General features: G+C 43.2%; 1 protein-coding gene and 1 long non-coding RNA gene across 3 annotated transcripts in view; one reads left to right on the top strand and one right to left on the bottom strand.

The window, feature by feature from the left end:
* LOC141256225 (uncharacterized) overlaps positions 1–14428 on the top strand; it is a 320798-nt gene that overhangs the window by 135769 nt on the left and 170601 nt on the right. The gene's annotated exons all lie outside the window — the stretch shown is intronic.
* The window catches only part of RIPK3 (receptor interacting serine/threonine kinase 3), a 74238-nt gene that overhangs the window by 37477 nt on the left and 22333 nt on the right, over positions 1–14428 (bottom strand). For both annotated transcript variants that reach the window (XM_073671150.1, XM_073671151.1), the window contains 2 exons: positions 12471–12629; positions 2159–2244 (listed from right to left, as the gene is read on the bottom strand). In XM_073671150.1, coding sequence (XP_073527251.1) covers positions 2159–2244; positions 12471–12629 — 245 coding nt within the window. The remainder of the gene's footprint in view (positions 1–2158; positions 2245–12470; positions 12630–14428) is intronic.

Raw genomic sequence — 14428 nt, 5'->3', positions numbered from 1 at the left:
CAGTGCATGACCAAAGTATCTTCTCCCTCTGCAACAGTGACAGCCTGTATAGCACAGGGAGCTGCTGCTGCTCTCTATGCTATACAGGCGATCTGAAAATAAAATGTGAAAGTCCCATAGTGGGACAAGGTGTTCAAGTTAAAAAAGAATCAGAATGTGAAAAAAAAAATTGGAAAAATATAAACAAAAAATGAAAAAAATAATCCCAAAAAATAACAATATACTGTACCCATAAATAAATATTATTGTGGAAAAAACAAACAAACAATAAAAGTACCCATATTTGGTAGCGCCGCATCCAGAACGACCTGTCCTATAAAACTGTCACACTAGTTAACCCCTTTAGTGAACACGGTAAAAACAAATAAACAAAAAAACAATAAAGCAAAAAACATGCTTTATTATCATACTGCCAAACAAAAAATGCAATAAAACGCGATCAAAAAGACGAATGCAAATAAAAATGGTACCGCTGAAAACGTCATCTTGTCCCACAAAAACCAATCCACCATACAGCTCCATCGGCCAAAAAATAAAAAAGTTATATCTCTCAGAATAAAGCGATACAAAAAAATATTTTTTCTATAAAATAGTTTTTATTGTATTAAAGCGCGAAAACATAAAAAAATATATAAATGTAGTACCGCTGTAAGCATACTGACCCGAAGAGTAACGCTGCCTTATCAATTTTACCACATGCGGAACGGTATAAAAAAACAACAAAAAAAACAATTCCAGAATTGTTGGTTTTTGTTTATTCTCCGTCCCAAAACTCGGAATAGAAAGCGAGCAAAAAAAAGGTAATGTGCCCAAAAAATAGTACCAATAAAAACGTCAACTTGTCCCGCAAAAAACAAGCCGTCACATGATTCTGTCGGCCGAAATACGGAAAAATTATAGCTCTCAATATATGGTGATGCAAAAACTAGTCTTTGCAAAAAAAAGTGTCTTTTAGTGTGTGACAGCTGTCAATCATAAAAACCCGATATGAATCTGGCATCACTGTAATCGCACCGACCCGGAGAATAAAGTCGTCTAATCACTTATACCGCACGAGGAACAGCATAAAAAATAAAACTCTAAGGTTAGGGTTGTGCTAGGGTTAGGATTGGGATTTTTTCAAAAGTAAAGAAAAAAAATGACGACGATATGGCGACTAATGAGTGCAAGTGCTCGCTACTTGAGTTTGCATCGGTTGCTCGGGTATGCACCGAGTATCGCGGGTGCTGGAGTGACATGCTCTAGTCTCCTCCCCATATGTTTTGCAGCTGTTATACAGCCAAAAAAACCTCACTGGGATTGTCTGCCATGCATGTTGTTTTTTTTGGGGTATCTAATAACCGTGAAACATGCGGGCGGGGACTCGAGCATGACACTTGAGCACCCGCGATACATGGTGCATACCTGAGTACCCGATGCAAACTCAAGTAGCGAGCACTTGCGCTCAAGACTAATGACAACTTATTCAATATGATGCCCTAATGTTATCAAATTCTGTGTTGTACCTCTGGGTTCAAAATGTTAACTATATCACTTGATAAAATCCTTGAGGGGGGTAGTTTCCAAAATGGGGTCACTTGTGGGGGGGTTTCCACTGTTTAGGCGCATCAGGGGCTCTCCAAAAGCAACATGGCGTCCGCTAATTATTCAAGCAAATTTTACATTCAAAAAGTCAAATGGCGCTCCTTCCTTTCCAAGCCCTGCCGTGCGCCCAAACAGTGGTTTTCCCTCACATATAGGGTATTGACGTGCTCAGAAGAAATTGCACAACAAATCTTGGGGTCCATTTTTTCCTGTTACCCTTGCAAAAATTAAAAAATTGGGGTCTAAAGTAACATTTTTGTGAAAAAAGTTACATTTTCATTTTATTCTTCCACATTCTAAAAAATTCCTGTGAAGCACCTGAAGGGTTAATAAACTTCTTGAATGTGGTTTTGAGAAATTTTACCACAATCATGAAGTACAATATGTCACAAAAAAACAGTCTCAGAATCAGGGGGATCCGTTGAAGTGTTCCAGAGTAATAACCTCATAAAGTGACAGTGGTCAGAATTGTAAAAATTGGCCTGGTCATTAACGTGCAACCACCCTCGGGGGTAAAGGGGTTAAAGTATACATATATATATATATGTACATATATCCTGTAAAGTATACTCACGATCTCATCCTGTACTCGTCTTACTGCTTGTTTAATATCGCATTTGCTGTAGGCAGTGAAGATTTTCTCCCATATGTTACAACATTCTGTTTATGGTAGAAAAACACAGAAGATGGTAAATTCCTCTTAAAGGGGTTGTTCACCTTTGGGGCAATTGTTTTTTTCTTACTTAAGTGCATGCAACTGGAGCTAAAAATCATTTTTGCATTTCGGTTTTATTTCATTACACTGTCTATTGCCGGCTGCAGAATGAGATATCGGGGTCGGCCTCATTATCTTATACAGATATGACAGGTTCTTCTCCTGCTGATGTAAGACTGCTCAGCTCTCCAATCCATACAATGGCTGCTGGTGGAGGAACATGTGACCAGACCAATCCATCGGTCTCCTCCAATAGAAAAGCAGTTTTCGCATGTGAGTTTTTCATTTGGACAAGGCTCCTCCACCAGCAGCCATTGTATGGACAGAAGTCTTTTTAAGGCCACGGCCCCACTATCGGTATTTGGTTAGTATTCTGTCTCAGGAGTGGGAGCCAAAACCAGGAGTGGGGGATAAATGCAGAATTGGTGACTTGTTTCTATTATACCTTTCTCCGATTGTTCCTCACCTGGTTTTGGCTCCCACTCCTGAGAAAAAATACTGACCGAATACTGATAGTGGGGCTGTGGCCTAAGGAAAATCACACACGTTAGATTTGCTTTCCAGAATATATACTCATGAAAATCCATTGCATACATGTGAATTAGGTTGTTTCTTTACCATGTGCATGGAGCAAACTGCATGCAGCTGTATTGGACGGTCCCAAAATTTTTTTATTGTGTCCTTAGTTTCCTCCTAGTATTGATCCAATATACACTGCTCAAAAAAATAAAGGGAACACTTAAACAACGCAATGTAACTCCAAGCCTATAACACTTCTGTGAAATCTACCTGTCCAGTTATGAAGCAACACTGATTGTGAATCAATTTCTCCTGCTGTTGTGGAAATGGAACAGACAACTGGTAGAAATGATCGGCAATTAGCAAGATACCCCCTATAAAGGAGTGGTTCTGCAGGTGGTGACCACAGACCATTTCTCTGTTCTCATCCTTTTTGGCTGTTGTTTTGGTCACTTTTTCATTTTGCCATTGCTCTCACCCCTAGAGGTACAGTAGCATGAGGCGGTGTCTACAGTACAACCCACACAAGTTGCTCAGGTAGTGCAGTTCATGCAGGATGGCACATCAGTGCGAGCTGTGGCAAGAAGGGTAGCTGTGTCTGTCAGCACAGTGTCCAGAGCATGGAGCAGATACCAAGAGCCATAGAAGGGCAACAACCCAGCAGCAGGACCGTTACCTCCTCCTTTGTGCAAGGAGGAACAGGAGGAGCACTGCCAGAGCCCCGCAAAATGACCTCCAGCAGGCTACAAATGTGCATGTGTCTGCACAAACGGTTAGAAACCGACTCCATGAGGGTGGTATGAGGGCCCGATGTCCACAGATGGGGGTTGTGCTCACAGTCCAACACCGTGCAGGACGCTTAGCATTTGCCACAGAACACCAGGATTGGCAAAGTCGCCACTGGGGCCCTGTGCTCTTCACAAATGAAAGCAGGTTCACACTGAGCACATGTGACAGACGTGACAGTCAGGAGACACTGTGGAGAGCGATCTGCTGCCTGCAATATCCTTCAGCATGACCGCTTTGGCAGTGGGTCAGTAATGGTGTGGGGTGGCATTTCTTTGGAGGGCCGCACAGCCTTCCATGTGCTCGCCAGAGGTAGCCTGACTGCCATTAGGTACCGAGATGAGATCCTCAGACCCCTTGTGAGACCATATGCTGGTGCGGTTGGCCCTGGGTTCCTCCTAATGCAGGACAATGCCAGACCTCATGTGGCTGGAGTGTGTCAGCAGTTCCTTCAAGATGAAGGCATTGAAGCTATGGACTGGCCCACCCGTTCTCCAGACCTGAATCCGATTGAGCACATCTGGGACATCATGTCTCGATCCATCCACCAACATCACGCTGCACCACAGACTGTCCAGGAGTTGGCGGATGCTTTAGTCCAGGTCTGGGAGGAGATCCCACAGGAGACCATCCACAACCTCATCAGGAGCATGCCCAGGCATTGTAGGGAGGTCATGCAGGCACGTGGAGGCCACACACAATACTGAGCCTCATTTTGACTTGTTTTAAGGACATTACATCAAAGTTGGATCAGCCTGTAGTGTGTTTTTCCACTTTAATTTTGGGGGTGACTCCAAATCCAGGCCTCCATTGGTTAATAAATTTGATTTCCATTGATGATTTTTGTGTGATTTTGTTGTCAGCACATTCAACTTTGTACAGAACAAAGTATTCAATGAGAATATGTGGCACCCCAGGGGTCTGGTTTCCACAGTAATAGCAATATTATGTCTGAGAGCAGGTGGGAGGTCTCTTGGTCAGGAATCCTATGCATGCCACACCTCCTGCCCAGTCCTGGGAGGGGAAGAACTTCCCCTATATAAAACTGGGGGCTGAGGCAGGGTTAGAGAAAGAGTAGAGAGAGAAGAGGAGAAGCAGCTATAGGAAAGAGAGATCAGGAGCTCTGGGGAAGTCGTGCTAAAAGGAATCAGGGGCTGGCAGCTGTAGAGCTCGCCCTGATTGAAGAGTTATCACCGGACGCGGAGTCCGAGGCTGTGGGGACGAATCCTTACCCAGCAGCAGAAACCGACCGGCAGGGGATTTCAGGTCCTCTGGCCAAGAAACCCGAAGGGACGGTCACACGCGTGGGACCAGCACCGCCGTCGTGGAGCGGAAGCCACTAGAAGGCCCCGAGTCACCGGCCATACGGGTGAGCACCACACGGTACACTCAGGGACGTGGGCTACTTTTACCCGCCTCTAGCAAGGTAGCCAGTAGAGTACAACTAGTTGGGGAGGCCTACAACTCCGCCTGGCCAGGGGAGATCCCATCTGTTCAAGGACTGACCAGGCCCCGACCGCTAGCCAGTACTCCGGGAGGGTCTATTTTTGTCACCAGTAAAGACCCTGAACTGCACCGCATCGTCTCTGAGTGGTTCCTGCTACCCCCATCATCCACGTCGGCTGCCCTGAGGCCATACCCCTCCCGTTGGGGGTTATACCATCCACGCTGCACAATCCTTCCACCGGCCTCAGCGGTCTGCCCTGCAGCGGCAGCTCCATAGCTGCATTCAACGGGTGGCGTAGTCGTCCAACATCTACTGCTAATACTCAGCCACACAGTTTGACTCCCTGGGCACGGACCGGGTCACCGCCACGAGACTACTACCCCCAACAGGCCCGGCTCCGGGTAGTCCCCGCGTGCGCAAAGCTACACCAAGTAGGCCCAGGGGCGCGTCAAATATTTCATTCATTCAGATCTAGGATGTGTTATTTGAGTGTTCCCTTTATTTTTTTGAGCAGTTTATATCAGGGTTCCCCAACTCCAGTCCTCAAGGCCCACCAACAGGTCATGTTTTCAGGATTTCCTTAGTATTGCACAGGTGATGGAATTATTGCCTGTGCAGGTGATGCAATTATCACCTGTGTAATACTAAGGAAATCCTGAAAACATGACCTGTTGGTGGGCCTTGAGGACTGGAGTTGGGGAACCCTGGTTTATATTATGCAGTTCTTGTGCCGAAGCCACTGTGTTGAAAAATGTGCAGAATTTATCCACGAGAGATCAGTCAACCTACCGGTGGCCTTTCCTAAGGCAAATGAATAGTAATCTGATTTCTGATATAGGACATTTATAAATAGTAAAAAGAAAAAGAAAGGGGGAGGGGGGTATATAATGCAGTGGGTATGACAGACTGGCAGGTGATACATTCATAAGAAATTATTTAAATTAAATCATACAGGGTTACACTTTTCAACATCAGACAGATGTCTTCCTCGAGCCTTCCTACCTGCTGTCATACTCAGCATCGCTGTATATCCCCGCTTTTTTATTTTAATTTTGGAAATATTTTTTATGGGTGGGTGCTGCCTGTGTTACACAGTAGGCACCTGACTTCAGCAACAGCAATGAAAACTAGCTCAAATCGCTGGTGCATATTTATATAGATGCTGCTGTCAATCTCTGACGGCAGCATTTAAATGGTTTTAACCCCTTCACACCATGGCCATTTTCTGTTTTTGTTTTTTCCTCCCTTTTCTTCCAAAAGCCATAACTTTTTTTATTTTTCTTTCAGTATAGCCATATGAGCGCTTTTTTTTTGCGGGACAAGTTTCCAGTACGAGTACTAAAAAAATGTAAAAAAGTGCGTTGCAAAGCAAAAGTGCAATTTCCCAATTATTTCTTGCTTTTTTATTTACCATGTTCACTATATGGTAAAACTGACCTGGCAATATGATTCTCCAGGTCAGTAAGAGTACGCAGATACCAAACATGTTTATTTTTTTATTTAACCCTTTTCACAACATTTGATGTAAGTTTATGTCATGGTCAGAAGGGGGTGCCCGCAAATTGACATACATTAAAACAAGGTGATCGTAGGAAGGTGCCTGCTGTTTCTAACAGTAGGGCACCAGGATTTGCCACGGGGGGTTTTGGCACCCCTCCCCCACAACTACGATCACTGTGATTGGCTGTTCAATTCTACACAGCCAATCCATAGCGATTTCAATGTTTCGGCTAATGAAATTGCCTTAAATATTGAAGTTCAGCTATGATCGGTGCTCTAACAGTACTGATCATAGGCTGGAGCCAGGTAACGTCAGCGTCAGCAGCCCCACCACTGACTGGTGCGATCAGACAATGAAGTCCAATCGCACCAATCAGTGAGCAGGAACGCAGTCTGACCTCACTGTGTCATCCTTCTGCGGATCTGCTTGGCCTTGTGGTGCTACATACCATTTTAGCCTGTGACACCACTACTGCTGTTGCTGCTGCTAACTGGAGATCTGAAGAAAAGAAGACAGAAGACCTTTCTGATCTGTTCCTGTCCCTTGCTTTTTTTCCAATCCAAACCAATCCCTCTCTCCCTCCTTTCCCCTCTTTGCTCTATCTCCCTAACCCCTTCCCCAGTCCCCCTTCTACCTGTGAGTGCTGATCAGTACTTGATTGCTGATCAGTAGTGATGAGCGAGCACTAAAATGCTCGGGTGCTCGAAGCTCGGGCCGAGCACATCGTTATACTTGGGTGCTCGACCCGAGCAACCGGCCCAATGTAAGTCTATGGGAAACTCGAGCATTTTTCTAGCGGTCCCCCCCGGCGGTCTGCAGAAGGTCAAAAATTGCCCAAATCGAAGGGAACAGTGCTCAATGAAGCATGTCAGGCAGGCAGGTAGAATATATAGGCAGACAGGCAGGGTACATAGGAGGGTTGTTGAAAACATAGCAGGGCACTCAGAACACACTAGTGCCCTCCGATTTTCACGCACCCGTCTCTTTAAAAAAAACGGCAATTCAACAGCCGCATACAGTTATACAGTTATAACATTGGTACCCGACAATTTAGAACAGAAAGAATAGAGCATCACACATAGATTAGATAGATAGAAACATGACAGTCACATATATAATGAGTACAGTGACAGTGTTGGTTACTGTACTTGTCATTTAGTGTAAAGGATTTATTTAAAAAAATAATAGTGTTTTCATGCACCGTCTCTTTAAAAAAGCCGGCCGGCAATTCAGCAGCGGTACCCGACAATTTATAACAGAAAGATAGAGCATCACACATAGATTAGATAGATAGAAACATGTCAGTCACATATATAATGAGTACAGTGACAGTGTTGGTTACTGTACTTGTCATTTAGTTTTAAAATAAAGGATTTCTAAAAAGAAAATTGGCGTGGAATCCCCCGTAATTGTAGTCTCTAGCAGAGCTTAAGCAGACGGCTGGGGCAGATGTTTGAAGCCTGGGAAGGGGGTAATATTCACGGAGCTTCCCAGGCTACTAATATCAGCTCCCAGCTGAATACCTAGCCTTTACTGGCTATTATAATGGGGGACCCCAAAAAAAATGACATGGGGTCCCCCTATTTTAATAGCTAGCAAAGGCTAGGCTGACAGTTGGGGCTGATATTAATAGCCCAGGAAGGGTGCCATAATTATTGGCCCCTTCCCAGGCTAGAAACACCAGCCCTCAGCCGCCCCAGAAATGGCGCATCCATAAGATGTGCCAATTCTGGCACTTAGCCTCGCTCTTCCCACTACCCTGTAGTGGTGGCAGTGGGGTAATAGGGCTTGGATTGATGTCGGCTTATAATGCCAGCTGACATCAAGCCCAGGTTAGTAATGGGGAGGCATCTATAAGACGCCCCCATTACTAACCCCATAGTGAAGGTGAAATGTAAAATAAAAACACCAACACCCAGAATAAAATCTTTTAATTGAAATAAAGACACAATACTTTAATATTCTAAATTAAACTCTACTTACCATATCGCCCAATCCAGCTGAATCCCATGTCTCCTGCAATAAAAGTAAAATAATGAATCAACCTCATCCTTACCTTTCCATGGTTCCCACGACGGCTCCAGCTCTGCTACATTGAGATGACAGGCTGGATCGTAGCAGAACGCTGCCATCCAACTTGTCATCCTTCAGAGACACTGCAGAGCGCAGGCATGCTTGCGCTCCACAGTGTCTCGCTGTAACGGCATCCAGATGAGCCGAGTTCATGTCCAATGAACTCGGCTCACCTCATGCACGTCACTGACAGCATGGGAGAATTCTCCTGCTCACGTGGTGACGTCATTTGCCAGCACCACATGCGCATGTTGGTTCATTATTTAACTTTTATTGCAGGAGACATGGCATTCAGCTGGATTCGGCGATATGATAAGTAGAGCTTAATTTAGAATATTAATGTATTGCGTCTTTATTTCAATTAAAAGATTTTATTCTGGGTCTTGGTGTTTTTATTTTACATTTGCCTTACAGTATGGGGTTAGTAATGGGGGTGTCTTATAGATGCCTCCCCATTACTAACCTGGGCTTGATGTCAGCTGGCATTATAAGCTGACATCAACCCCAGCCCTATTACCCCACTGCCACCACTACAGGGCAGTGGGAAGAGCGAGGCTAAGTGCCAGAATTGGCACATCCTATCCATGCGCCATTTCTGGGGCGGCTATGGGCTGGTGTTTCTAGCCTGGGAAGGGGACCCTTCCTGGGCTATTAATATCAGCCCCCAGCTGTCTGCCTAGCCTTTGCTAGCTATTAAAATAGGGGGACCCCACGTCATTTTTTCTGGGTCCCCCATTTTAATAGCTAGTAAAGGCTAGGTATTCAGCTGGGGGCCGATATTAGTAGCCTGGGAAGCTCCGTCGGTATTACCCCCTTCCCAGGCTTCAAACATCTGCCCCAGCCGTCTGCTTAACCTCCGCTAGAGACTAAAATTACGGGGAACCCCACGCCAATTTATTTTTAAATAAATCCTTTATTTTAACACCAAATGACAAGTACAGTAACCAACACTGTCACTGTACTCATTATATATATGACTGACATGTTTCTATCTTCTATCTAATCTATGTGTGATGCTCTATTCTTTCTGTTCTAAAATGTTGGGTACCGATGTATGCCGCTGATGAATTGCCGGCTTTTCATGTTTCACTGAGCACTGTTCCCATCGATTTGGGCAATCACTGTAATGCCACAACCAACATGGCTGCGGCATTACAGTGAGTGGCAGGCAATCCCTGCATGATACATGCAGGGAGGGGACCTGAGCTCTCGCCCGAGCATCGCGCAAATACTCGGCGAGCTCCGAGCATCTCGAGTACTGACCTCCGTGCGTGGATCCTGCAGCTGCTGAGCGCTGACCAGTGATGGACAGCAATGATCGTCATCTGTGCTTGCTTTTGGCCAGGACTTTTTTTTCGCTGTCCATTTTTTCTCCCCCCCCCCCCCCCTTTGCACCACCTCCTGCAGCCGCTGATCAGTGATAGGCATCTGTGCTCACTATTGGCTCAGGACTTTTTTTCTTTGTCCATTTTTTCTCCTCCTTTGCACCATCTTCGTCCATGCGTCCTGCTGCTGCTGAGCCGCTGATCAGTGACACACATCACTGATTGGCATTTGTGCTCACTTTTGGCTTTAGACCTTTCCCTCCCCCCTGCGCACCACCTTAGTGCCTGCGTCCTGCAGCCGTTGAGCGCTGATCAGTGACGCACATTACTGATCAGCATCCAGTTGCACATACTTTTGGGTATTTTCTGTCATAAAGGCCCCTCAAAGTCACTTCAAATGTGATGTGGTCTTTAAAAAAATGGTTTTGTAAATTTTGTTGGAAAAATGAGAAATCGCTGGTCAACTTTTAACCCTTCTAACAAAAAACCCTTCTAACAAAAAAAAAAATTATATTTAAAAATTGTGCCGATATTAAGTAGACATGTGGGAAATGTTATTTATTACCTATTTAGTGTGACATATCTCTCTGGTTTAAAGGCATAAAAATTAAAAGTTTGAAATTTGCACAATTTTCAACATTTCTTCCAAATTTCCGATATTTTCACAAATAAACACGTGTTAACAAGTTGTACCACTATCATGAAGTACAATATGTCACAAAAAAACAATCTGAGAATCACTGTGATTCTTTGAAGTGTTCCAGAGTTATTACCTCATAAAGTGACAGTGGTCAGAACTGTAAAATTTGGCCTGGTCAGGAAGGTGAAAACCGGCTAGGAGGTGAAGGGGTTAAGTGGTGACAAAAAATTCAGCAATTTGTAAGAACATTATTTTTTTGCTTTTGTCTCCATTTTCTGAGACCTGTAACGTTTTTATTTTTCGGTAAATGGGGCTACGCAAGGGCCTATTTTTTGCGCCCTGAGCTGATGTTTTTACTGATACCATTTGGGGGTAGTTACGATGTTTTGACTGAAACTTATTGCAATGTTGCAGAGGCCAAAAAAACGTAATTCTGGTGTTTTGATTTTTTTTATTACGCCGTTTAACAATCGGGTTAATTTATTGTATATTTTGATAGATCAGACTTTTACGAATTCGGCGATACCAAATATGTCTAATTTTTTTAATTGTTTTATTTTTAATGGGGCAAAATGGAGGTGATTTTAACTTGTGTGTTTTTTTCATATTTTTCCAAATCTTTTTTTTTCACTTTTTACTGGATGTAATAGTCCCCTTAGGGGACTTGAAGCTACGATCATCCGATCGCTTGTGCTTTACATAGCAGTGCATGAGCACTGCTACGTATAGTGAAAATCATAGTATCCTATGAACACTAGCCATGGGCTGGCTTTCACAGGATTGTAATGACAGGCACGGGGGTCTTCAGCAGACCCTCAGCTGTCTTGAAAACCCATCATGCTCGACGTGAGAGCCTGCATCAAACTCAGGGTGCTGGCATATGACATACTGGTAAGGAGTTAAAGTGTGTGGATGTCCATTGGTCCCACAACAACACAATCTAATGGTGCGAATGGGTTGCAATGGCAGCTGGGGGACTGTTGTAGTATAATTTCACTTTTTACTGAAGTAAAAAGTATTAACGTATTATAATATATAGTACAAGTAATCAAATGATCATAGGTTCATATAAAAGAAAAAAAAGAAGCAAATTTGGTATTGTCGCATCTGTAAAAATTCAGTCCATCAAAGTATAAATTGAATTAACTCATATGGTAAACACCTTAGAAGAAAGAAAATCAAAATGCCAGAATTTTTCTGTTTCCTCATTCTAAAAAAATGCAATGGAAAGTGATCAAAATGTTTTATGTCCCTCAAAATGGTACCAATAAAAACTACAACTCAAAAACAATCCTTCACATACAGTAGCTGCATTCATGGAAAAACTAAAAAAGTCATGGGACTCAAACCAATTTTTTCATTCAAAGTTCAAAATTTTTACAAACAAGTAACAAAAAAAATGTAAATCTGGTATGGCCATAATCATACTGACCTATAGTACCATGTTGGCCAAACATTTTACAATGGAATTGCTGCATATATTTTACAATTTCACCATACTTGGACTTGTTTATCCTGTATTCCGTACATTAAATTGTAAAGTTAATGGTGTTATTTAACATTAAAACTCACCCTGCAAAAAACTAAGCCCTCATATGGATATCGTTAACCAAAAATAAAGATATACGGTAACTTTTGGAAGAAGAGAAAGAAAAACGAAAGCACAGAAATGAAAAATGGCTCAGACTGGATCTGGATATAAACTATTCCGAAACGGGGCCTCCATCATACGTGGTAGCGGAATACACGCATGTATATTGACTGTCTGTCTTCAGTGTTTTATATTAGGCTGATTTCACCACGTACAGGGCAGAGACACAACACTACTCATAGAACGCATAGTCCATAGTCCGATTTATTGCCTATCAGGTGTTACTTACCACTGAAGGGAGGCCTCTCGAGCTTGTCATTAGCCCAGCAGCGTTTAGTAAACTCAATTGCTTCACTTAGATTATTCACTGACGTCTCATTTTCCAATGACTTAAGACACGGTCGCTGACCCTGAGGAACTAGTTGACGTATCAAGGCAGAGTGGTCAACTGACAGAGAAGAGATATAAATATGGTCAGTTTTCAAGAATTCCTATTAGAAATATAAAACTTACAATAAGGGCTCCTTCAGACAAGTGTATTATATGGACGTGTGCTGTCCGAGTAAAAGTTATTACAATGTTATTCAGTAGGGTTGTTCAGATGACAGTTTTTTCAATTGTCTGTGTGTAAAAAATGCACTGTTCTGTTCCCTATATCGGATGAGTCTCACCCATTCAAGCCTATTGATGTGCAAAATAATCGGATGCCATACGGAACATCCATATTGCATCTGATTTTGACAGATACATTACGATTATTAACTAGGAAACTGTATTTTATCATGTACATTTAAAAATGTTGATGTATAAATACAAATGTCACACGGACGTAGAAAAAGGACACAGAGATGACATACGAATGTCACACGGACGTAGAAAACGGACACAGAGATGACATACGAATGTCACACGGACGTAGAAAACGGACACAGAGATGACATACGAATGTCACACGGACGTAGAAAACGGACACAGAGATGACATACGAATGTCACACGGACGTAGAAAAAGGACACAGAGATGACATACGAATGTCACACGGACATAGAAAACGGACACAGATCACATACAGATGTCACACGGACGTAGTAAACAGACACAGAGATGACATACGGATGTCACACGGACGTAGAAAACAGACACAGAGATGACATACGAATGTCACACGGACGTAGAAAACGGACACAGATCACATACAGATGTCACACGGACGTAGTAAACAGACACAGAGATGACATACGGATGTCACACGGACGTAGAAAACAGACACAGAGATGACATACGAATGTCACACGGACGTAGAAAACGGACAGAGATCACATACGGATGTCACACGGACGTAGTAAACAGACACAGAGATGACATACGGATGTCACACGGACGTAGAAAACAGACACAGAGATGACATACGAATGTCACACGGACATAGAAAACGGACACAGAGATGACATACAAATGTCACACGGATGTAGAAAACAGACACAGAGATGACATATGAATGTCACACGGATGTAGAAAACAGACACAGAGATGACATACGAATGTCATACGGACGTAGAAAACTGACACAGATGACATACAGATGTCACACGGACGTAGAAAACTGACACAGATGACATACAGATGTCACACAGATGTAAAATATGGACACAGAGATGACATACGGATGTGACACGGACGTAGAAAATGGACACAGATGACATACCGATGTCACACGGATGTAGAAAATGGACACAGATGACATACGGATGTCACACAGATGTAAAATACGGACATACCAATGGGACACGAATGACAATATGGATGAAAATTGTCCAAGATTTCTAGATGAAAATCTGAGTATTTTTCATCAGTTCGTCTAATTGTTTAGGCAGCTGTATATGTCATTGCCATTGGTCATACAACTTGTCATGCCACAAGAAGTGTTGGCTATCCAAATCACATCAGCTTACACTATATAGGGGCAGTCTCTGGACAGCCCTGTAATAGCCAGCTACAGTGCAGAGTTGTAAATGTGTATATTCTATTCAAACAAAGGTTCTGCAGCAGCTGATTTGTGTAATCTAAGAAATATTTACTACTTCCTAGAAATAATATGCTTGCAGCCACTCTAGAAATTGAAGTGACTGCTTTTACATCTATCTGGCATGGAGAGGTGCAGGTAGCACCCTCGGGGCAACTCTACAGCACCAAAAAAGTATCACGCGAAGAGCTTATTATTTTATTGAATGGAACTCATACACAGGA

This window comes from Phyllobates terribilis, unplaced genomic scaffold, assembly GCF_046119375.1.
Source record: "Phyllobates terribilis strain yellow unplaced genomic scaffold, ASM4611937v1 Scaffold_1__5_contigs__length_1240528914, whole genome shotgun sequence".
NCBI classification, from domain to species: Eukaryota; Metazoa; Chordata; class Amphibia; order Anura; family Dendrobatidae; genus Phyllobates; species Phyllobates terribilis.
The sequence above is the reverse complement of the archived record's forward strand: the minus strand, read 5'-3'. Positions and strand labels throughout refer to the sequence as shown.